The following is a 26,230-nucleotide window of genomic DNA, read 5'->3' on the forward strand; positions in this document are numbered from 1 at the left end:
AGATATATTCATAGGTAGTACATTTAATACTTAGTATACTTAAAGTGTACTTTCACAAATGTAAGTATGTTTGAAATATACTAAGTATTCTTTTTTTTCACCTCGGTGGTTTCATGTTCTGAGTTGTAAAACTTTCTCATCAGTTCAAAATATCCAGAGTCACGTTTGTGTTTGTTTTCTTTTGGCGGAACCACCTCTCAAACTGTTGGCTGTGTTTCARAGCCTTTTTCAGTTGAACACAAAGCGTAACGTTCCACTCCATATCAACAACGTCATATTAAGGAGATTCCCAAGTTAGCAACGGCTTTGTGCAACTGGTCTCAGATGTGAACATTTTAAATGCTGTGAAAGCGACAAAACACACAATAACTGAATTGTGAACAAATACAACCAAATCATGAGTTAAAATGAGACATACAAATAAAAACATCCCTGTTATTTTCACCCATAGGAGGAAAGTTCTTAGAAATCAAACTGCTGATTGTATAATGACACATAAGTATAGAAAATACTCATAACAGGCTGCATAGTGACAGTGTTGTTTATACTGTTTCCTTGGTTCAAAAAGTGTTTCACTGAAATTCATTTYCACGTGGTGCTTGCATGTGTAATGACTGAAGACATTTGGCAGAAGCATTCATACACAGAACATCTCCATAATGAAGCAGATGTAGAAAGGTTCCCCGTTTTCTTCTAGCTTTCAGAGGAAAACATCCACTACAGTTATAAAACCTGATCGTCACGGAGTTTTTGCTTTTTATCTCTGAGACAATAAAGGCTGATTACACACATTTTCTCTGTTCATACTATACAGACTACACTTCCTGTTTCTGTGAGAGTTAATCACAATAGTTCCCAGCTTTTGTGGTTTACCGTTTCCTTAATGTTTTGAATTCCATTGATGTTTATTGAGTGGCACACAGTGTCTCGTAGGGTGTGCACTTGACAATTAAGCAACTAAAAGGTCACTTGTTTACACCTTGTGTGACAGGTTTCAGTATGCGGTCCCTGAGAAAGACGGTGCTGCTCGCCATCCTGGTGTCTGTGGTGCTGGTGCTGGCTCTCCTCCACTCATGGCCCACTCGGGCCTACAACACGGTGGACGTGTGGCAGCGGCTCGGGCCGACAGTGGAGAGGCACCTGGAGGAGAGGCTCCCAGAACCAGACCACCAGTTAAGCAGCGTCCCCTTTCATATCAGGAAAAGTGTAGCAGGGTAAGGGCACCATGAATTCATTTTACCTCGTGTGAATTAAAATCTACTTACATGTGAATTTGGTTGTCCCCTCAGCTTGTTGGCACGTAATGGATGCGTTTGTGAGGGTGAGAGTCCAGGAGTAAACCTGCCCTTCGCCCAGCTGCTGTTCCCGCGGGTGTCGGCTCACTCTCTGCACACGGCCTTTGACGCCTCGGAGCTGGAGGAAATGAAGATGAGACGAGCCAAGGAGTACAGAGGTTTCCAATTGAGGTAAATAAGGACGTTACAGTCAAGTCTGGGAATAAAACTCATTAGGACGCTTCTTATTATTTTTGTTTGTTCATCCACAGACACAGAAATACACACAAAAAAATAAAATAAATACTGGTCATATTTACCAAAATCAAGTGATCAACTAAATTCTGTGCAAAAACAGAGAACATCACACTGATAAAATGATTTTGCCTATCTGCTAAAAAAAAGTGCAAGGCAACTATTTGCATGATATATTTATGTTTATGAAGAAAAACTGCTCAGAAAGTACTTACTTACTTTGTTACATCAAAAAGAAAATCCAAATAAAGTGAACTTACTTTTGTCAAGTAGATTAAGTAAAATTAGTTTTGTATAAATTATTCAATTTTTTAAATGTTGTAATTGAAATTTGTAATTACAGTGTAATTAAGCAGTAATTACACTCTAGTGCTCTGAAAATAGACTCATTGCATAGGTGAATCTTCAGAGTCCATGTTTTCACCTTAAAACAAATTTTGTGTGGGATATCTTGCTGGGCAATCCCTACTGTCACATATAAACCAATGTCCTAGAAAAAAAATCAGCTATTGCAACATATAAAAACAAATTAAGCTATGTTGTGCAATTTATGTATTTCAAATATTTCCATAATGAAATGATAAAAACTAAACGGTCATATATTTTAGATTCATTGCACACCAACTGAAATATTTCAGGTCTTTTATTGTTTTAATACTGATGATTTTGGAATACAGCTCATGAAAACCCAAAATCCTATCTCAAAAGATTTGCATATTTTATCCGACCAATAAAAGAAATGTGTTTTAATACCAAAAAAGTCAACCTTCAAATAATTATGTTCAGTTATGCACTCAATACTTGGTCAGGAATCCTTCTGATTGCCTCAGGCATGGAGGCAATCAACCTGTGGCTCTGCTGAGGTGTTATGGAGCCCAGGATGCTTTGATAGCCTTAAGCTCATCYARAGTTTTGGGTCTTGGTCTCTCAACTTTCTCTTCACAATATCCCACAGATTCTCTATGGGGTTCAGGTCAGAAGAGTTGGCAGGTCAAATGAGCACAGTAATACCATGGTCAGTAATACCAGTGGTTTTGGCACTGTGAGCAGGTGGCAGGTCATGCTGAGAAATKAAATCTTCATCTCCATAAAGCTTTTCAGCAGATGGAAGCATGAAGTGCTYCAAAATCTCCTGATAGCTGCTGCATTGACCCTGCCCTTGATAAAACACAGTGGACCAACACCAGCAGCTGACATGGCTCCCCAGACCATCACTGACTGTGGGTACTGGACACTGGACTTCTGGCCTTTTGGCATTTCCTTCTCCCCAGTCTTCCTCCAGACTCTGGCACCTTGATTTCAGAATGACATGCAAAATTTGCTTTCATCCGAAAAAAGTACTTTGGACCACTGAGCAACAGTCCAGTGCTGCATCTCTGTAGCCCAGGTCAGGCGCTTCTGCCGCCGTTTCTGGTTCAAAAGTGGGGAATGCAGCACCTGTAGCCCATTTCCTGCACACGCCTGTGCACGGTGGCTCTGGATGTTTCTACTCCAGACTCAGTCCACTGCTTCCACAGGTCCCCAAAGTCTGGAATCGGCCCTTCTCCACAATCTTCCTCAGAGTCCGGTCACCTCTTCTCGTTGTGCAGCGTTTTCTGCCGCACTTTTTCCTTCCCACTGAGGTGCCTTGATACAGCACTCTGGGAACAGCCTATTCATTCAGAAATTTCTGTTTCTTACCCTCTTGCTTGAGGGCGTCAATGATGGCCTTCTGGACAGCAGTCAGGTYRGCAGTCTGACCCATGATTGCGGTTTTGAGTAATGAACCTGGCTGGGAGTTTTAAAAAACCTCAGGAATCTTTTGCAGGTGTTTAGAGTTACTTCGTTGATTCAGATGATGAGGTTCATTGCTCGTTCAGAGAACCTTTTCATGATATGCTAATTTTTTTGAGACAGGAATTTTGGGTTTTCATGAGCTGTATGCCAAAATCATCAGTATTAAAACAATAAAAGACCTGAAATATTTCAGTTGGTGTGCAATGAATCTAAAATATGTGACAGTTTAATTCTTATCAATACATTATGGAAAATAATGAACTTTATCACAATATGCTAATATTTTAAGAAGGACCTGTAAAAGAACTTTTATGACTTAAATTTAGTTTCGCTGTTCATGAACTAAATAGTCGCCTTATTGATTTATGCCAGCTCAAAATCGCCGCTGGACCATTGCTGGGAACTCTGATGGCTTATGGGTAATATTTTATGTTTTTAGATATAAAATGAAAAGATAAGATTGTTTTTCTGTTGGGTGGATGAACTTAAAAATATGGGATTTTAGGACTTAAACAATTTATTTTCTGAAAAAAATTACAATATCTTGTATTTTGAGCAAATATTTTTGACTAGATATATTTGTGTGAAGACATCAACTTGCAGTTTTATTGCTGATTTCATAGATTCAGCTGTTTTAAATTTACTTCACCGCAGAATAGTTTTTCACACTGAGTGACGGGAACATTTTTCTCCTCCATTAAAATATACTCAGACTCCTTCACTGTAAAATGTTATGACAGTTTCAGGGTTTTTTTTGTTGTTTTTTTGTAAATTACTCCTGGAAAGCGGCTCCAGGTATTTAAGAAACATAGTTTTTTTGGGAAGCCACATCAGAAAAATACTATCCGTTGAGACCTATAAGTACACAAATAGGAAGAAAACAGATGTTTACAGATGTTTTGTATTTTATTCAGATTTTATGCGATAGACCAACTCAAAGTGGTGTCTGATGGTGAAGGGGAAACATTTTAGATCACATGTGTCAAACTCAACACACGGGGGCCAAATCTAGACCGCCATAACATTTTATGAGGCCCTCTCTAGGCCCTAGGGAGTCACATAAATAGAACCTTAAAGATAAGAACTTTTGTACTTAAATTATATGTTTAAATCACAGCAATTTTTATCTGTACACTACACTGTAAAACATTTGAAGGTGGTTTAACTTGAAAACAAAAGTCCGCCTGCTGCCTTGGAAATGCAATTTAGGTCAACAAGAAAATTGTTTAATTTAATTTCAGTTCAGAAATTAAAATTAATTAAGTTGATTTATCAGCAAGAAACAAGTTGTCTAAACATTGTTTTTAAGTTCATTAATCTTGAATTGTGAGTTTTAACTTAATGCTGCAATTTAAACCGAATAATTATTTCACAATATGCAAGTCAAAACGTCTCTCACCTAGTCAAACAACACACATTTTCACTCATAATATCAAGTTAAAATAACTACTTATATCACTTTAGAACAATTTAAGTTCTTGTTTCAATTTGTTTGAACAAATGTCTAATCTGATAATGAATTTTCTTAAACATCACAATGAATTTTGCTCATAAACATTTAGTGTGAACAGAACATTTAAACATTTAAATTACCATTTGTTTGAAAAACACACAAGAGTCGGATCAATGTAACACACATCTCACTCATGGTGCAACACAGAATATTAAAACAAGCCACCAAGCATTCTGGGAAATAGTTCCTGCTCCTGTCTTTTTTGAAGTGCTAAAATAAAAACTATAATTTATTTAAGTCTTGGAGGCTTGACAAAATTAATAACAAAGTTAACACAACTTACTACTCACTGTAAGTTTATCTTTCACAAACTCACACATTCAGGTTCAAAATCTAACACTCACTCAATGTATTTGACTTAAAGAGTAGAAGACAGTAGATGTGGCTCAGATGTTTTACAGTGTACCAAATTACATCAGTATAAAAAAATGTTCCATATTAATTTTAATAAATACTAATTGAATGTAGAGACAGCTATTTAATATTTTAACAGTTTGTTAGTGGGTTTTGTTAATGCATTCTGCTACAAATGGCATACATAGCCGTGTTGAAGTGACATTGACACTGCATGCCTCCATTTATAAAAGTGTATTTATTATTCAGGTTTATATATTTTATATAAAGCTGTCTTTAGTTGTTCATTGTTTATAGGTGCTACTTTCTGCAGCTTCAGGCAGTTTTTTTAAAAGGTTGTTGTGGCACTAGTGCTGTTTATTTGCAGCAGCTCAGGCAGGAAATGGATAAAGATGGAAGGTGTCCCAGAGTCAGGAATTGAACGCTGGGACGGCTGCGTCCAGGACTAACAGGCTGCTCCTCTGCCCCTATACACTGTGCTGCCAGCAGCCATTTTCAAAGAGCAAACCAACCCAACTGGATTTTAAACATAATCTCTCTGCTTGTTCTCTTAAAGAGTTGGTTTCAAGAGTATCTGATTGCTTTTTGCATAGTTTTGATCAAAAACCTTCCTCATCAGATCCAAGACTGCTGCAGACACGCTCATCATCGCTGAGGCCAACAATCCCCTGCAGTATCCAGCACAGGGGGTGGAAGTACGTCCCCTGAAAACAATCATCATCCCAGGTATTACTTTACCCGACATCTTTACTCATGTTGTGTAAAAGTCTTGAGTCATTTCTCAATGTTTTAAAATATTTGGATTCAAAAAGTCGGACTTTCATTTAGTCTTTTAAAGTAATTTCAATCAGTCCGGATTTTAAAAGGGAGCTGCAATACTCTGCACCAGTGTGACTGGTAATCTGCTACAAGACAATTATAATAGGAAGTATTCACTGTGTTTTTAGTATTTGTTCATTGCAAGCCATGCAGTTTGCAGAGAAAGGGGTGAGTGATCTCTGTGGTCTCAGTCTATAGAGACAATTACTGCAGAACCTGTCCATCCATCTGGGTGTTAATACATTGTTCTGTCTATTCATCCATCCCATGGTAATCCATCTATTTCCCCTCCAGTCTGTGGGTGTGTGCTTCTTTATTTTCATCCCAACCATTGTAATATATAATAAATTAAATGTGATGCTTTGTATTTATACGTTTAGAATTAAATATAAAAAGATTTTGGGAAATACTTTCTGGAAAGTATGTGTTTGATATTGACCTTAAATAAATGTAGAAATCCTCTCAAATAATTAAAGTGCATCATTGAGAATTATGTTGATCATAAATGTCTCAAACAAGATAATCTGCATCACTAGGTTTGGGGAAACATTTTATACGCAGTCAGGTTCGGGATTCTGAGAGGATGGAACAAGAAACTCTTATAACAAATTATAGTACCTCAATGTCAGTCAAGAGCTCAGCAGAGCTTCATCAGATGTATACAAGGTAAAAATGAAGATCTGTAACAACTCCTAAACTACTTAACAAAGAACAAATTTTAGCTGCTTTACCTGCAGTTTGCTGAAAATAAACAATTTTGTTGCCATCTATTGATTAAATCTAGAAAGATTGGAATCAGATAAACTTTATTGATCAAGATTCTCTGTCTTTCAGTCAAATCCCAAAAAACTTTTAGTGAAAAATTGAACATGTGGTAGATCAACTCAAGAATGTTGCATCTATCAAGACTTGCAGTCAAAGCAAACCAAGTAGAAGAACTAAGATCTCAAGAAATTCGGGATAGTTATTGAAAAAAGATCCAACTCTTTATTTGATGGGGTGTGCATAAGACTGACATAAACATGGCATAACGCCTGTCATGAACATGAATAAGTCTTTATGAATGTTTATGACAGTTGTCATAAAGTGTCATTCGGTAAATTATGACACTTTTAATACAAAGTTGACATTATTCAAAATGTCTTTGTTATGACAACTTGACATTAAGAAATAATCACCATCTGTCATAAATATGTCATAATAGTTAATTATCAAAATGTAAAATGCCATGCATCTTTGTGTATTTTTACATTACAATGTTATTTATTGTTAGTATTAACTGTGACAGTTATGCGATCATTATAATTGTGTGATTAATATTTTCCCTTAAACATTGGACTAGTTACAGATGTCATCAAGTGTTATTACACTGTCAAAAGCTTTAACAACACAGTCATTAATATTTCCCCCTGCCTGAAATAAAGTGGAACGAGTTGGACCAATAATAAAGATGTCGTGAAGTTTTATTACACTGTCAATTTAATAATAAAGTCATTAATAATTCTTCTTACATCAAGTAAAGTCGAACAAGTAACAACAATTATGAATATGTCATTAAGTGTCATTACAGTGTCATTAATATCAACTCTTACTGCAAGTAAAGTGAAACAAGTAGCAAAAGTTATGATGTTATTAAGTGTTATTACAGTGTCAAATGCTATGCTAACAGAGTCATTAATATTAAGTTAATATTAATTAACTTATTCAGAATGCATCATTTAATGTGTAGTTTTAGGCACATAAGTGTATTTTTTCACTTAATGAGCATTCAAAATTATTTCCAACTAGACACTGTGGCTTGTGGATGTTTGCAAGAAGTTTATTAAAAAATAAATAGATTTAACACCAGTTTTTAGTTGTCTAAATTTTCTTGGGGAATATTTAATCTGCTTATGTCTCTGGTCACGTTCATGACAGGTGTTATGTCATGTTTATGACAGTGTCATGTCAGTCTTGTGCACACCCCGTCAAATAAAGTGTAACCAAAAAAGACACTTTTACAAACTACAAGAAGTCTATATCAATGGGACTAAGGTATGAATAAATAATAGTTGTTGTTTTAATCCCTAAAACTCAACGTGAAAGATTATTGTAACTTTCCACCCATTTGCTTCAATATGATTATTACTATCTCATAAAAAACAACTTAAATTTCATGTGAAAATATTGTCAAATGCTAATATGTTGCATGTTCTGTGAGAAAGCAGGACAGTGTAAAACCAGATGTCTATACTGTCTCAGTTAATAACAACGGTGCTGCATGAGTCTTAGATCAGAACTGAGTAACGTATCTGTGTTAGCTAAGGTCAGGTCTCCATCCTGTCTCCCCTTTGTCACATTTGGTGAGGTAGAGTTTAAACCAAATCACAGACACAAACTGGATATGGTGAGTATGTTTGTTCATTAAAGAAGAAAAACAATAACAAGAAAGAACTGGAGGGATCATGACATTCCTTTTTTCTCGAACAGGATTCTTGCATTTAAAAGTTTTTTCTGCATTGTTTGTGAGTGAAGTAATCTTTACAACTGACTGAGAAATTTTCCAAAGCAGCATGTGTCGCTGTTTTGAAAAACTGCAAACTCCTGCAAGTCAGCTTAAAACAACTAACGGTCCTTATTGTTTCAGGTTTGGCCTTACACGACCTTCCCAGAGACCATTACACAGTGAGTATCCTCCTGTTTTGTTTTCTGCCGTCCAGATTTGTGTATTTCTGTCATTTTTCCATTTTGTTTTCCATCCTGCTGCAGATAAACATCACTGCCACACTAGGAACACTAAACGTAGCAGCAGAAGCGGAGGGAGTGAAAATAAAAGGTGATGGAGGGATGCATATGAGTCTGACCAGCAGTTTGCTGCTGAACTTGAACAGACAGCTGCAGTTTGTCACCTACACAAACACCATGTTTCATCCCAACACTGCAGACACAGGTAAGACCTCTTCACATTTAGAAGGGGGGATTGATAAAACAATATTAGCAAATTAATTACAGTTTTCCCCCTTTTTATATTCGTATAAAATCCTCTTTCAGTTTGCAACAATGAAGCTATTCTAAGATGGTTTATGATGTTTGATCCTTGATATTTTTTTGAATATTTCATACTGTTCAAATGCATCTCTAAAAGCACAAARGAAAATGTACCAGTCCATAGTGAGTGGATGTGAACTTTTTAATTAGCACTGCATTTAGAGGTGTCATTATTTTCCAAAATAGAGAAAAAACGAATTACATTTTTGTTGTGTCCCTTAGTGGAGTTTAAGACAGAAGGTCATCAAGCTGCCTTCACCATCAAGATCCGTCATGGAGTAACTCCAAAACTTTACGACACTGGACCTAAGGAAGGTACAGTARCATCATCTTTTTATCTGTCAYAACCAAACCAGTGGTTTCTGCAGGAAGAGTGTTTAACATAAAATCTGTCTGTCCTCTGCAGAGTACAACGTCAGTGCGCTTGTTACCATAGCGACAAAGACCTTCCTGCGTTATGAAAAGCTTCAAAACCTTATTGACAGCATCAGAAAATACTATCCCACAGTCABGATAGTAATTGCTGATGATAGCGAGAACCCWAAAACCATTTCTGGGCCTTACATAGAGCAGTACATCATGCCTTTTGGGAAGGTAAGCAGGCTGGTCTTTCTCTGCTGTTGCAGCTAATTCTCTCTGAGACTGTAAAGCTCAAACCTCTTGTGTCGTAGGGTTGGTTTGCTGGACGAAACCTGGCCATTTCCCAGGTCACGACCAAATATGTGCTTTGGGTGGACGATGACTTCTTCTTCACAGCCAATACCAAGCTGGAGACGTTTGTAGATGTTTTAGAGAGGACCACTCTGGATCTGGTTCGTGCCCTGGAAGAKAAATTGTTGCTCARAATGAGTCTATAAAGTTTTATCKCASAGATTTGACTCCATGTTTTCCATTCTTGTCTTTGTAGGTTGGGGGTGCAGTGCGAGAAGCTACAGGGTACACAGCTACTTACAGACAAACCATCTCCATCGAGCCAGGAGAGGAAGACGGAGACTGCTTGCACATGAGAAGAGGATTTCATCACGTAATTGAGGAATTTCCTCACTGCGTTGTGACGGATGGGGTCATTAATTTCTTCTTGGCTCGCACAGATAAAGTGCAGCAGGTCGGCTTCGACCCCCGCCTCGCCAGGGTAGCTCACCTGGGTGAGTGTAGTAAAAACACTGAGATCAAGTTTATTATCAAAACAGCAAAAGATGTGTGTTTTATTCATTGAAACAACCGTTGAAGACACGATGCTGACTAAAAATAGGGTTCACCTAATGTTCTCTCTGCACACATAAGAGAACAAAGAAACATAGTGTTCACTGTGATATTTTTAGAAAAGCTTTGAGGCAACAGCAGCAAATGAAGCAGTAGTTATTTTAAACTTTGACAATTCAAATTTAATTTTCACATCCTCTCTGCAGGGCATCAGTATCACACTCCAGGGAGATGTAGGTGTTGACACCTACACTTTTTATGCAGTTTTGCTCATAAACTTAATTTCTGTGACGCTATGTTTGTGGCAACAATGAGAGTGTGTAGTGAAACTAATGTGAGTGCATATATTTATCTAAAGAAACAATAATTTGCAGTGTAGAGCATTTATGTCACACTCAGTTGCTAAATATGTCGGACATGTGCTTAACACTAAAGATCTGAAATAGCTGTGCTTGCCGCCACTATGACGCTTCAGCACATCATGTACAAAACACTTAGAGGGGAAAAATTGCTCAAAATTTCATGTGTCTTTAACAAAGTATGTTAATAACATGCACACGACTGCTTTAAAGATTGAACGTGTAAATGAACCCAGCGTCACATACTGATTGTTTTCATGCAACCACAGTATTCCTAGGACAGAGAAGAACCAATCAGTACAAAGAGATGAAAATACTTCAGGAAGTGGCAGAAATTACAAAACAAAAGCGTAGCATTTAACCCTTTATGTCCAAAATTTAAAAAATCCGCCTGGATATTTAGCCCTATAAGACTGAAGTTTCAAATGTCCGCCTGGATATTTTTGCTTATTTTAATTGTATGCAGTTCTTTAAATGTCCTGTGAGTAAATATATTTGGCCATTTTTCCATAACTTTCAATATCTAGCAAGTTATTTTCTCAATTATCATCTATTGGAAGATTGCCTCTCAGATAATTCCCCTCCCTGCTACAGCGAGGGTGAAATTTCCGTAATAACCCGAGATTGGATTAAAAGTGCAACGTCTCCCCTTTGAGGAACAGTTGTAATTTTTCAGATAGCGCAAAGTGTGGCGGAATTCCGGTACTGCAACTTTGGCTGGATTGTCGCCGCTACGTTTAGGACTTACTAAGGAAAATACAAGAGAAGATTGGACACTTTAATTTTGTAGCATAATAATATGTGGTTAAGCAAATCTGTTTATTATCACATATAGGAATATGTGATATTATTGAAAAGACAAACCAAAGTGATGAATGATTCGATGTTCTGAGTTCTCTCTTCTTATTATTTTTTTTAGAGTTTTTCATCGACGGCCTTGGATCTCTCCACGTTGGTTCCTGTGACGACGTCATCATCAATCACGCAACCAAAATCAAACTACCATGGGTCACGCAGTCAGAAAGCGACAAGACATACGCCAAGTTTCGCTACCCTCCGGCTTCCTCTGACGCCACACGTACAAAAAACGGCCTCCTGTACTTCAAAAACCGGTTTCAGTGTTTGACTCGTAATTAGCATTCAGATCTCTCCTGGTCTCTCTGAAGGTTTGTCTGTTCTTCCTGAATCTCCAAAGACATTTTTCTCCACCCTGCACTGACAGATAAAACTTGTGGCAGCTTGGTTTGTCTGGCTGTCATCTGCTTTTGAGGCAGTTCTGTAAAAATCTCAAGAGAGGGTTGATGGGATTTATTTTGGAAAGACCACAGAAATCTGGTCTCACCTAGCCAGTCTTCTTTTTCACATTGTTTTCCTGTGAGATATGTGTTTTGTTGCTCGGGAAACCAATCATGACACCGATGGAGTGAGAACGAGAACTCCTTATTGGTGTGAGACACTTCCCAGTACGAGACAATCCTGAATTTTCCAGTGCCACATGAAGAACATTCAGATTCAAAGGTCTGGCTGCAGACTTTGGAGTGTTTCCGTTATTTTTGTCACCTTTTTTCTACCTCTGTACCTACAGTCCTCCCTCAAAGACCCGACTGAGGGAGAGAAACTTCTGGATCGACGGCTGCTGTGGTCAGATCGGGGAGCAGCTTCGGTTGTTTGTCTGAAATCGTCTGGAGCTTTCCAGTTTGTGTGTTTGCACCCCAGGGAATGAAAGGAAAAATGCATCTTGACATGCTGCCCAAAAGGAAACATGGATGAACCAAAGTGCATGTTAATATCACTCAATAAAGTCAATGACTAATAAAAAAAACAAGCAAATAGGATAATTAATTGAGTTCTTGAAGCATAGTGGGACTAGTCAGTCAGAAGAAAGATGTGAGCGACAGAAACGGGAATAATGTTTCTACCGCAAGTCAAAGAGTGTGTGGTGCAAAGTTATTATACTTAGCTAAAATTAACAAAATAACAAAAACTGAAATTGAGAAAACATTTTTTGTTTTCCTGAAATAATAAGTAACATGAACTGAACTGACTAATTCATCCTGAAATTATAGATCTAATGTCCTTCGATTTTGTGTTCATGAATTTTTATTTATTTTTATTAATTAGCCATTCCAACTGATGTGAAATCACACAAGCACTTCATATCAGATGTCAGCAAATTACGGCACTGCATACTCCTCCATGGCGGCACTTAGTCCACAAATTAGCGGCAGCGAAAGTTGGAAGACATTGAATTTTTTTTTTTGAAAATGGCATTTTCTGTTGAGTATTTATTATACATAATCAATTATTTGACCTCTTTGAATTCTGCACCTAAAAATGAACCAAAGTATGAAAAACAAAAACTACTCCTGTAATTAATAGAAGCTGTTGTTTATAAACTAAGCAACATACCATAAAAATTCACAAAAATTAACTGAAGTAGATGAACAAAAACTCACAACAAAATAAAGCTGTAATATAATTACAAATAATTTAAACAGATATCATAACCCTGGTGTGGTTGAAGTGATGATGCCGTAATATTCATCATGGCCTCTAGATGGCTCTCTTGAATCATTGCACTGGTTTCTTGACGCATAAATTATGCCATTTGTAAAAGCATTTTGTTTTAATTCATTTTTGAATATTTTTAACTATTCAGGATATTTTTCTGTCTTTGTTTCTTGTTGCCAATCGTGTTATTTCTGATGACACAAATATAACACTAACAATACTGTTAGCTAAAACTTCTGCACAGTCCTGTTTTGTCTTATTTTAGAGTTTGTAACATAATTTGCTCACAGATTTGATCTTTTGCAAAGTTACATTTGTTGTCTTGACACAAATGTATTGTTTTATTTCCTTTAAACTGTCCCACCCATCCCTCTATAAAAAACAACAAAGAAAACAAAACACACAACCACTAAAGTGGAAAGTTTTCTTTAACAGCATTATGAGCCATTTTTATTTCAAATGATATTAAATGTCAATAGAAAAAATGTGTTTTATATGTTTTGATTGATTTTAAGGTATGAAGATGTACACCATATTACAGAACCCTTAACAAATACTGTATTTGTACGCTTGCTAAGGATTTCCACACGAGCCTTAAAATAAATGGTGGTTAGGGAGATCATGTGACTGTGTGCTCTAGATTTATGTCATGGAGATTTTATATCCTGTGTGGTGTCAAGATAAACCTGGATTATCATCCAGCTTGATTTGTCCAGAATCTGCAGCCTTTACAATCCAAAGAGCCATTTCTGCAATTAGTCCAGCGAAATAAAATTGGTTTAAGAGCCACAAATATTTTTAAATTATAATTTTTTAAAAATGTATTTCTATTACAGAATATCTGTTTTTACTTTTAAAAATCACCCGTTTTATTTGGATTTTTTAAAGAGCTTTTACTCCAAGATTTAGAAACATTTTCATATATGGGATGCTAATTTTTGCACATAGTTTCCAGCCTAAAATTATTTTTATTTAGACAGACCTAAATAAAAAAAGACTGTCACTTTCAGTGTTATTTGAGGAAGTGAAATCCAATTTTTCCAGAACCCCCAACACGTCTATGGTGTCTATTTGTAGAACCTCAGTTGTTTATCATTTGGTGTTGGTTGATTGGTTGATGGAAGCAAAACTACGTAATTCAATCAATGAAATTAAACAAATCAAATAGTAAATATCTCAAGTAAATAAACTTGAGATATTTAAATAAACTTGAGATATTTATTCAACTCCTGTTTGGGCTGTACATATCTGTTCAAATCTCTGATTTAAACTAAAGCTGTTATGACATTAAAAATGAAACAATAGATCCACAAAGGAAATCATGACACCTGTCTCCACAGGGACAGCCTCCGTTTCCTCCTCAGGGGTTCCTTAAGCATTTGCAGCCTGTTGGTCACACAGTCTCCCAGGCGAGTCATGGATTTGCTCTGGGCGCTCCTTCCAGTGGGACATGCGTGGAAAAGCTCAGCAGGAACACAGCCGGGAATCGCCTCCAGTTCCCAGCATCAAACTGGCTCCAGGGATGTAGAACGAAACTGAAGCACAAACTTGTTGCGTTAATTGTTTTTGTTCCAACAATAAACTTAGAAATTAAAAAAATAATAATAAATTCTAAGAAGGGCAATATGTTATACTTCTTGAGAGAGGGTATTGATGCACAATTATTCCATTGTTAGAAAAAAACAAAAACAACTATGCTTTGTTTAGTAGGATTTTTTAAACAATATGCATTTTTTTTAAAAAAGCATTTTGGGTTTACAGCCTTGCAGAATCATACAGAGGCAGTGTGAGTATTAGTGAGTGTTGGTCTGACACTAAAACAGTGTAAATGAGCAAAGAGCCTCGGGGACTGGATGCTACGAACAGCGGAGACGACAAACAGGCTCTCTGAGCAGAAAGGAAGTCATTTCTGAGGAAAGAGCCACTGGTTGTTTTTCAAAGCTGTAGACAAAAAACAGCCATGAGTGAAGATTAATGTGAAGYATAAAAACATCTAAGCAGAAGCAGCAAGACTGGTTCTTAAAGTCACACTAAAGTATGAATAAACTGTTTTTATTTATTTACCGCGTTAATCMTCTCAACTGGACATAACATTTGGCACTGGAAGATGAGACGTGAATTAAACACAATCTGTTTCTCTCCACTAGAGGGCGGTGCAACACCAGTAGATTAAATGTTCACAAACATAAAAAAAAATTGGTTCCTTAACCCTCTGATGAATAAAAAGTCATAGATTTAAGTCTATACAGTTTTCCGTGAGAGAGTCTTCTTTGACCTGTGTTAGAATAAAAGTGTTTTTATGTTACTTTTGTCATTTTGACTCAAAATAATGTTTTGCATAATACTTTCTGGTCTGCTTTATTCCACACAAATCAATTTCATGTTTGAAATATTTTCAATTTTCACTTTTCTAAGCATGTGACAGACCCGTCCAGGGTGAACCTCACATCCAGAACGGTAGCTGGAGATGGGCACCAGCACCCCTCCCGACCCCACAAGGCACAAGGGTGTAAAGAAAATGGATGGATGGACTTTTTTTTAAGCATTTTTACAACAATTTGTGGAACAATTGTGACAATTTGTAGAACTATTTTAAAACAGAATGACAATTTTTCAACAGCAAAAAATGTCTATCCATCCATCCATCTATCCATCCATCCATCCATCCATCTATCCATCCATTTTCCTTTTATCCGGAGTCGGGCAGCAGTGGTAGAATGGGGTAGTGATATAAAACATGCCATTTCTTAAAATGTATAAAAGGTCGTTTAAAAATTAGAATTGCATGATATGAGTAACGTGTTTTTTTACCTGGAATATGAAGCGATGAGAATTTTTCATTAATATATTGCAGAAAAATGACCTCACCGGGTCAAAAAAGACCCACTTATACATCAGAGGGTTGAGAGAGAAGATAAAGTGGCAAAGGGACCAGAAGAGTTAACTACAGTACATATGAGAGAGAACAGCTGGGCAAGCAAAGGAAATGAGAGGATGAAAAACAGCTGGCATACAACCACTGGTCAAAAAATTAGAATATCATGAAAAAGTTGATTTAAACCAGTAATTCCATTCAAAAAGTGAAACTTGTATCTTATATTCATTTGTTACACACAGACTGATATATTTCAAATGTTTTTTTATTTAATTTTTATTTTTTTGTTTAATGTTGATGGTTATAACTCACAACTAATGAAAACTCCAAATTCAGTATCTCAGAAAATTAGAATATTGTGAAAAGGTTCAGTACTGAAAACCTCTGGTGCCACACTCTGATCAGCTAATTAACTCAAAACACCTGCAAACGCTTTTAAATTGTCTCAGTCCAGTTCTGTAGGCTACACAATCATGGGGACGACTGCTCGACTGCTGACCTGACAGTTGTCCAAAAGATGACCTTTGACACCTTGCACAAAATGGCAAGACACAGACGTCTCTGCTAAAGAGGCTGAGAGCTCTGTGTCCAAACAYATTCATAGAGGTGAAGGGGAGGAAAAGATGTGGTAGAAAGAAAGTGGATAGACGATCCCATGCCATCTGCTGGTGTTGGTCCACTGTGTTTCTGAGGTCCAAGGTCAAAGGACCTGCCAGGAAGTCTACCAGGAAGTTGTACGGCACTTCCTGCTGCTGACCAACTTTATGRAGTTGCARGTTTAATTTTCCAACATGACTTAACACCTGCAMACCGTGGTAAAGCACCAGTACCTGGTTTAAGGACCGTGGTATCCGTTCTTACTTGGCCAGCAAACTCTCCTGACTTTAACTTCATAGAAAATCWATGGCATGTTGTGAAAAGGAAGATGTGAAACACCAGACCCAACAATTCATTAYATCCAAAGGCCACCATCAGGGCAACCTGGCTCTCATAACGCCTGAGCAGTGCCACAGACTGATCTGTTTTGACTCCATTGCTGCAGTAATCTGAGCAAAAGGAGCCCCAACTAAGCACTGAGTGCTGGACGTGCTCACACTTTTCATGTTCACACTTTTCATGTTCACACTTTCATGTTCATGCTTTTCAGTGGGCTAACATTTCTAAAAATCTTTTTTTCTTCCAGCAGCACGACAATAAACGAAGTGGCAGAGTTATGGAGAGAAAATAGTCTCAAAATACCTGATTTTCTCTCCATACAGAGGGACTAGGCAATTGTTTAGTTGTATCTTTATTTATGATGATGCTTGAGCTGCTTTTTAAAAGAATAACTGGCAGAAATGTGTTTAGATCTACAAAGTCTGAAAAACAGAGAAAAAGTTTGGGAACCACTGCTATAATGCAAGGTCTCCCTCTCAAAGACCAATAAACTTTAATTTTATGACGACTCTTAAAACTGAAATTGGAGAATATTTTAAATGTCAGAAAAATAAACCACACACAACTGAAACCATAAATAAAATGGATAACAATGTCTATAAAAACAAAATGTCCCCTTAAAAATTAGCAGAATGGAAATTATGGAGTTTATTTTAATTTACAATGCTATTTACTTGTTAATTGCTTATTKTGACAGGCCTAGACAATATAGTCCAATGAGCGAAACATTGGTGAGTAAAAATAGATAACTCAACATGRCATGYAAACCTTTATTACCTGTAAAGTATAGAGCAATTATCAAACCTTGATGGAAAAACTGACAAAAACCAAAAACCTGTCTATTAAGCCAAAGACAAAAGCAGCCAAAGACAAAAGCTGGCTTATGAGAACTTTAGTCTGAAGATCTTYTCAGGCGATGCCTACATGTTGACAGTCAAAGTTGTGGGTGAAGTTGTTAACAGTGCCACGTTGCTAAACTGGTTTGTGGAGAAACTCTGAAAGGCCTTGTTTGGATTCTGGGTTTTCCTCTATCTCTTATCTGCTTACACCSAGCTAGTCACATRATCATAATCACATCAGACTGGTKACAGTCATGCATAAACAAAACAAAAATGAGGGAGGGAGTTGAACAAAGAGAAGAGTAAAATCAAACCCACRYTACAATCTTTGCCTCGCTTGGTTGCATCGATAAGGTGAGCTAAGTGACGCCCAGCGCTGGACGGTGAATGTAACTCTGTCTGTTCCATTTGTATGACGTGCATCACTTGTAGCATAATTTTTCGGTATTAAAGGTAAAGGTAAAGGTATTTTGGTATTTGTTCTGTTTGAAACAACAGGTCTGCTGTGAGCAAACAGTTGCAGAATATTTGTCTGCACACACACACACACACGTACATTTGGCAAGTTCCTGCATCCTTCTCCCCAAGCTGACGAGTAAAGAATGTGCCTTGCGAACTGAGAATGTATGAGCCATGAGCTGCACACGCGACTTTGCACTGTGACGTTAAAATGGGGATTAAAAGGAGGATGAAGGATAATTTTATTCAAGCCTTTCATAGTGTGTTTACCTCTTCTTTTAGACACCGTTTTGCTTCTATATGCTTTATTTAACTGGAGAATTTATATATTTATTTATTTGTTTAAGATGACACACAATGTGTAAAAGTATTTCCAGCAGTTTCTATTTACAGTGTCTGATAAACTGAAAATGTTATGTTTGTGAAAAAGTGATGACCAAGAAGTGGCTGAAAAAAAACNGGGATATTGTAGATTAGATTAGATGTTATGGAACAAAGTAAAACAATTCGTCATCAAGTTGTGTCTAAATCTGTGTTTATGTTCCCTTTACAGTGCTGTGAAAAAAGTTGTTGGTACTTTTTGTGTTTTTCTAACTTATTTCAGATCCAATAAGTTTTAATAGCCGACTGTATCAATGTGAGAAGACAATTGAATCAATAATCAAACTAAATCATTTAACTAAAGTTGACCAGGACATTGTAAATGGTGGAACCATGACTTTTGCTCTAGCAGAAATATTCTGATGTCCGGCCATCAGAACATGACCTAAAGCTCAAGCAAACATTTGAATGGTTCAATTGGTTTTATTCAAAGTTTGAGTTGAACCTGATTGAGTCGTAGCATCACTTTAGAGCAGGGCTGTCCTACTAAAATCAAGTAAATACAGTAGTCCGTGTTATTCAACACTTGAGGATTAGACATAGAGTTTTCAGATTCCTTCAGGCTCGGTTGAACAGAATTATTCTCAGAAATAAAAACAGGATTTGTCTTAAATTCTTTGAAAAAGTTTGATAGATTTAGCCAAGTTTAATTAAATAAAAAACTGACTTGTGTGCAGCAAATGTTTCATTATGTGCATTGCTGCCAAAAACTCTTGGTGTGTAATGTAAGGATTTGGTGTTTCTCTTTTTTTTAATTGTTAGCAAAAAAAGGCAATTTTTAAAGTTTCTGAACCTTCATTAGGAAGCTTTTATACATAAATTAATAAAAAGAAAAAAGCAAACGAATAGTCTATGACAGCCATGGTCACAACTACATATTATTCAGGTGGATGCGAACACATAAATCCCCCCACCCCCTGAAGAAGGTACGTGTGAAGGTGAAGGAGCACACGCTCAGGTGGATGCGTATAACAAACATACGCTCTCTCTACGCCCCTCCACACCCCTCCAACACAACAGTACGTGAAAGGTAAAACTCGCTACATTTACCCCGTTATGAGTGCCTCAAGTGGATGCAAACACTTCATCTGCGCGCCGCCCCTCCAGACGGGGTTTGGACGCCCCCTCTAGTGCAGCGCCCCTATGCGTTGCATGCGCTGCATGCCCACTTTTTGCGCCACTGATGACAGCCATGGCCATCTGGGCAAGCTTGAACATAAAGTTTTATAAATAGATATTTCAGACCAGACTAGCTTGGGCATCTCTTCAGGAGGATTTTAAACTGTGGGAACGTGGAGAGCTTTAGCAGGTGTAAAACTTCACTATACCATGGCGAACAGCCCTGCCTGTTCGCCAGAAATGTCAAATTATTATGCCATCAACACGTCAGTGATGCGTTACTCTAATCTGACCCTTGTTTCAGTAACAAGTATTCTAACATGTTAATATTTACAATCCAATAATCAGATTAAAGTTATGCATAGTATAATGACTGTCATTCCAGGATGAACACTCATTTTATCATTTGCCTCACAACTAGCAAGCTACATACTCTGGTAACACAGACAGGCTACCAGATTCTGATATATCTTATTGGTCAAAAGACATTTGATTATTGGTCAAAATGCATTGATATAAATTGACTGGTAACTGAACTGGTTCTACCTCTTTCTAAAACCAAAGTAGAAAACAGCTCATGAAATAGGACTCTGCAGTTTTAAACTCAACACAGCAGTTTGACCAACAAAAATAAAATCTAAAATACAAGTTTTGTTCTTCTTGAACAACTCTACATCAGTGCAACAGTTTGATCTACAAAATAAATAAAAATGATACTTTTCACGTCTAACAGACCGTTAGCTCCTCACTGTTAACTCAGTCTCACTTTCCAGCTCTGCATTCAGTAACTTACCAAACATGATCCATGAAAAACACTGAGGCAAAAAGCAAAAATGTTTATTTTCCCTATCATTTTCAGCCGCAAACCTTCAATTAAAATATCTACTGATGTGTTTCTGTCTCTDCCTCCCTCTGACTCTCTGCAGCCTGATGTTCCTGCATGGATTCATGTATTTACAACAGACACTACAGTGATGTACAGTGTCAGAATGTGAACTAAATATAAAAAGTATGTTTTTATCATACAGAATGAGAATTTAAACGACTTCATTTTCAGATGTATAGATTATTATACATCTCAATTCTATTTACTGTGTAGCAAAAATTGTCACTAATTTATTTTTAAACATCTCCTCAAGCACTTTTCTTATTGTCTCCTGTAATTAATATAATTTTTTATGTAATTAATATAATTAATATAAATTTTAGATCTTCACACTCTGAAACTCCACCTGGCTCTCCTATGTCTTCCCTGACCTGCTCCTCTCATAATAAAATAGTTTAGTTTATTTAAAAATTAAAAACAGTTAATATTTCAATAAACTAAATGAAGACTTCACCAGAGCTTCTTCACCTTTCTTCAAAATCATTCTAGCACTGCTGTTCTCCTAAATATCTAAATAATATATTATATTATATNTGTTTGTGAAAAAGTGATGACCAAGAAGTGGCTGAAAAAAAACCATACTGCACTTTTGTTTTTGATTTCGCCAATGTTTTGCTCATTGGACTACATTGTCTAGGCCTGTCACAATAAGCAATTAATAAGTTAATAGCATTGTAAATTAAAATAAACTCCATAATTTCCATTCTGCTCATTTTTAAGGGGRCATTTTGTTTTTATAGACATCGTTATCCATTTTATTTATGGTTTCAGTTGTGTGGTTTTTATTTCTGATATTTAAAATATCCTCCAGTTTCAGTTTTAAGAGTCGTCATAAAATTAAAGTTTATTGGTCTTTTAAAGGGAGAACTTGCAAAAGCAAAGCTTCCTGTTGTCCTACTGAATCATAATAATCTGTGGAATGTAGACCTAAAAGTCATTATTGATCCACGTCTTATACCGAACAAATACCGAATGAAGGACCTGTAAATTAAAGAGAGACAAATAGGAAGCCACTAGAAGATTCACAAGTCATGTAAAGGACATGAAGGACACAGCAAAGACGTGGATCAATAATGACTTTTAGGTCATTATTGATCCATGGACAGTTAGACAGTTAATAAAAAATATGTTTTCTCCATATTTGTAAAAGCTGTCACCATGTCGTAGCAGTTTATTTTAGGCTACAATTACAAGATTAATTACACAAGATGTTCAAGGTAATTCAAATATTTTGTTGTATTACCGACATTTTAAAATTGTTCAATTTTACTCACAACTTTATGAACTTTCCATAAATTATCAGTTTACACGTCAAAAGTGAACACATGAACATGAAAATTTAAGTATGACAAAAAACATGAAAGTTATTACTTTAAAGAACAAAAATTATAATTACATTGTAATTACCATTTTGGTAACACTTTATTTGCTGGGGTGTGCATAAGACTGACATGATACTGTCATAAACATAACACTTGTCATCCAACTTTTAAAGCAAATTTTCATTAAAATTGTCATTATTTACTGAATGACACTTCATGACACTGTTGGTATGTTCCTAACATGAGTGAGGGGGGCTGGTGGTGCCCATCTCCAGCAGCCATCAGATGAGAGGCAGGGTTCACCCTGGACAGGTCACCAGTCCATCACTGGGCCCTGAAAATCAACAACAAATAAAATGTATGAAAGATAAATGTTAGATTAACAAGGGGACAAATTCTGTCTAGTTATCTTTAAATCAAATCATGTTTATTAAGCACTTGGTGTTGGTAACACACCAGTTTTTGTTGTTGAAAATGTAGCTAGCTGGTCAGTAAAAAAAGCACAAAAAAAACTTACATTATGAAGACGATGTGGCGGTTCATCCTCAGAGCTGGTTCATCTATGAGGATGATATACCATCAAGTATATATTTTGTTCACTTAAAGTATACTTTTATTTAATATATTAAACGTGCGTTTTGGTACAATTATGTTTAAGTGTGTTTAAAGTTATAATTGTGAAATTGGCACAAGCATACTTTTAGTATACTTCAGATATATTCATAGGTAGTACATTTAATACTTAGTATACTTAAAGTGTACTTTCACAAATGTAAGTATGTTTGAAATATACTAAGTATNGAGAATTTAAACGACTTCATTTTCAGATGTATAGATTATTATACATCTCAATTCTATTTACTGTGTAGCAAAAATTGTCACTAATTTATTTTTAAACATCTCCTCAAGCACTTTTCTTATTGTCTCCTGTAATTAATATAATTTTTTATGTAATTAATATAATTAATATAAATTTTAGATCTTCACACTCTGAAACTCCACCTGGCTCTCCTATGTCTTCCCTGACCTGCTCCTCTCATAATAAAATAGTTTAGTTTATTTAAAAATTAAAAACAGTTAATATTTCAATAAACTAAATGAAGACTTCACCAGAGCTTCTTCACCTTTCTTCAAAATCATTCTAGCACTGCTGTTCTCCTAAATATCTAAATAATATATTATATTATATTATATTATATTATATTATATTATATTATATATAAATACATGTTAAGTGGTCGAGTATGATCAGGTGTTGCTCACTTTAAATTATAAAAAGGCTCATTTTGCTGCTGTTTCAGTCTCATTCTAAATCATTGTGACTAGACTAGCTAACTTTTAAACAAAGTTAGCAGTAACATTTTGGACATGTGACTATTCCAGAATTAAAACCGCTTACCAAATAGATTTAGTTCTATATATGAAAATAAACTGACAACAAGATGTTATAAACCAGCGATATTCATGGCAACATTCCTGACAGACAGTTTACCTTATTCAAACGGAGTTTTTCTGACTCCTTCTGCTGCTGCCTTTACTCTGAGCTGTTCAGATGGGGGAGGAAGCGCTCTGCTGAATGCGCTGTTGTGCGCCTTCAAAATAAAAGCATGTGAGTAGAAGATTTAAAAATTCTTCGCAACTGCGGTGAAATTATTGGGGGGGACGAATGTGACTCTTTCCAATATTGGGGGGGCTGACAAGGTAATTCAAATATTTTGTTGTATTACCGACATTTTAAAATTGTCCAATTTTACTCACAACTTTATGAACTTTACATAAATTATCAGTTTACACGTCAAAAGTGAACACATGAACATGAAAATTTAAGTGTGACAAAAAAAACATGAAAGTTATTACTTTAAAGATCAAAAATTATAATTACATTGTAATTACCATTTTGGTAACACTTTATTTGATGGGGTGTGCATAAGACTGACATGATACTGTCATAAACATAACACTTGTCATCCAACTTTTAAAGCAAATTCTCATTAAAATTGTCATTATTTACTGAATGACACTTCATGACACTGTTGGTATGTTCCTAACATGAGTGAGGGGGGCTGGTGGTACCCATCTCCAGCAGCCATCAGATGAGAGGCAGGGTTCACCCTGGACAGGTCACCAGTCCATCATTGGGCCCTGAAAGCCAACAACAAATAAAATGTATGAAAGATAAATGTTAGATTAACAAGGGGACAAATTCAGTCTAGTTATCTTTAAATCAAATCATGTTTATTAAGCACTTGGTGTTGGTAACACACCAGTTTTTGTTGTTGAAAATGTAGCCAGCTGGTCAGTAAAAAAAACAACAAAAAAAAACCTTACATTATGAAGACGATGTGGAGGTTCATCCTCAGAGCTGGTTAATCTCTGAGGATGATATACCATCAAGTATATATTTTGTTCACTTAAAGTATACTTTTATTTAATATATTAAACATGTGTTTTGGTGCAATTATGTTTAAGTGTGTTTAAAGTTATAATTGTGAAATTGGCACAAGCATACTTTTAGTATACTTCAGATATATTCATAGGTAGTACATTTAATACTTAGTATACTTAAAGTGTACTTTCACAAATGTAAGTATGTTTGAAATATACTAAGTATNTGAACATTTTAAATGCTGTGAAAGCGACAAAACACACAATAACTGAATTGTGAACAAATACAACCAAATCATGAGTTAAAATGAGACATACAAATAAAAACMTCCCTGTTATTTTCACCCATAGGAGGAAAGTTCTTAGAAATCAAACTGCTGATTGTATAATGACACATAAGTATAGAAAATACTCATAACAGGCTGCATAGTGACAGTGTTGTTTATACTGTTTCCTTGGTTCAAAAAGTGTTTCACTGAAATTCATTTTCACGTGGTGCTTGCATGTGTAATGACTGAAGACATTTGGCAGAAGCATTCATACACAGAACATCTCCATAATGAAGCAGATGTAGAAAGGTTCCCCGTTTTCTTCTAGCTTTCAGAGGAAAACATCCACTACAGTTATAAAACCCGATCGTCACTGAGTTTTTGCTTTTTGTCTCTGAGACAATAAAGGCTGATTACACACATTTTCTCTGTTCATACTATACAGACTACACTTCCTGTTTCTGTGAGAGTTAATCACAATAGTTCCCAGCTTTTGTGGTTTACCGTTTCCTTAATATTTTGAATTCCATTGATGTTTATTGAGTGGCACACAGTGTCCCGTAGGGTGTGCACTTGATAATTAAGCAATTAAAAGGTCACTTGTTTACACCTTGTGTGACAGGTTTCAGTATGTGGTCCCTGAGAAAGACGGTGCTGCTCGCCATCCTGGTGTCTGTGGTGCTGGTGCTGGCTCTCCTCCACTCATGGCCCACTCGGGCCTACAACACGGTGGACGTGTGGCAGCGGCTCGGGCCGACAGTGGAGAGGCACCTGGAGGAGAGGCTCCCAGAACCAGACCACCAGTTAAGCAGCGTCCCCTTTCATATCAGGAAAGATGTATCAGAATAAGTAGTATATTCCTCAGATTATGGATTCATTTTAGCTCATCTGTGACATATAATCTAATTATTCGTGTCTTTGGTTGTCCACTCAGCTTGCTGGAATGTGATGTGTGCGTTTGTGAGGCTAAGAGACCAGTAGCAAGCCTGCACTTTGACCATTTGCTGTTCCTGAAGTTGTCATTCGAAGTTGTCAATATAATTATTCAAACTGGCCTCAAGGCCTGGCCATGTAACCAAGTCTTTACTAGATTTCCTAAAAATAATAATAATACTTCAGATTTAAAATGAGGATGCAACATTAATTTCTTTTCACAGAGAGAAAGTTGTCCAGGCAAAAACTATATGATAGAATGGCATTTGTCACGTTGAGCAGCCATGTTTATAGTTTCCTGTTTTTTCAGGATGATCACATTCARGAAGCTGAGAAAACAGTTTCCTGAAAAACTGTTTCTTCAGGAAACAGACCATCTCCATATTTAAATACACAAATCTCAGCATTTAACAGATTATAAAAGTGAAAATAAATAAACGATTAGACAGTTAATTTTCTTAAAACTGTTTTTTTTTTTTTTAGTTTTTCAAGCAATTATTTCGAAATGTATAGAATATATTACCTCAGAGCTTTTCTCTTGCTTGTTCAGTTTCTGATTAAGACTAATAATGTAAATAAAAAATTATAAGACAATTTTATTTAGAAGATGGTTAGAAAATCCAAGTAAAACCAAGTTATAAGTTGAAATAATATATCTTTATCAAATGAACATTTTAAATGCTGTGAAAGCGACAAAACACACAATAACTGAATTGTGAACAAATACAACCAAAT

At 36.2% G+C, this 26,230-nt stretch overlaps 1 protein-coding gene across 3 annotated transcripts in view; it reads left to right on the forward strand.

Moving 5' to 3' along the window:
* Positions 1 to 13,713, forward strand: part of b4galnt1b (beta-1,4-N-acetyl-galactosaminyl transferase 1b) — an 18,857-nt gene extending 5,144 nt beyond the window's left edge. For all 3 annotated transcript variants that reach the window (XM_008410151.2, XM_008410150.2, XM_017305000.1), the window contains 10 exons: positions 992 to 1,214; positions 1,290 to 1,466; positions 5,792 to 5,898; positions 8,618 to 8,655; positions 8,740 to 8,920; positions 9,241 to 9,333; positions 9,425 to 9,612; positions 9,690 to 9,830; positions 9,926 to 10,163; positions 11,500 to 13,713. In XM_008410151.2, coding sequence (XP_008408373.1) covers positions 1,000 to 1,214; positions 1,290 to 1,466; positions 5,792 to 5,898; positions 8,618 to 8,655; positions 8,740 to 8,920; positions 9,241 to 9,333; positions 9,425 to 9,612; positions 9,690 to 9,830; positions 9,926 to 10,163; positions 11,500 to 11,717 — 1,596 coding nt within the window. In that variant the 5' untranslated portion in view covers positions 992 to 999 and the 3' untranslated portion in view covers positions 11,718 to 13,713. The remainder of the gene's footprint in view (positions 1 to 991; positions 1,215 to 1,289; positions 1,467 to 5,791; positions 5,899 to 8,617; positions 8,656 to 8,739; positions 8,921 to 9,240; positions 9,334 to 9,424; positions 9,613 to 9,689; positions 9,831 to 9,925; positions 10,164 to 11,499) is intronic.
* The last annotated feature ends 12,517 nt before the right edge of the window (positions 13,714 to 26,230 follow it).

Source organism: Poecilia reticulata, linkage group LG5, assembly GCF_000633615.1.
Source record: "Poecilia reticulata strain Guanapo linkage group LG5, Guppy_female_1.0+MT, whole genome shotgun sequence".
Lineage (NCBI taxonomy): Eukaryota > Metazoa > Chordata > Actinopteri > Cyprinodontiformes > Poeciliidae > Poecilia > Poecilia reticulata.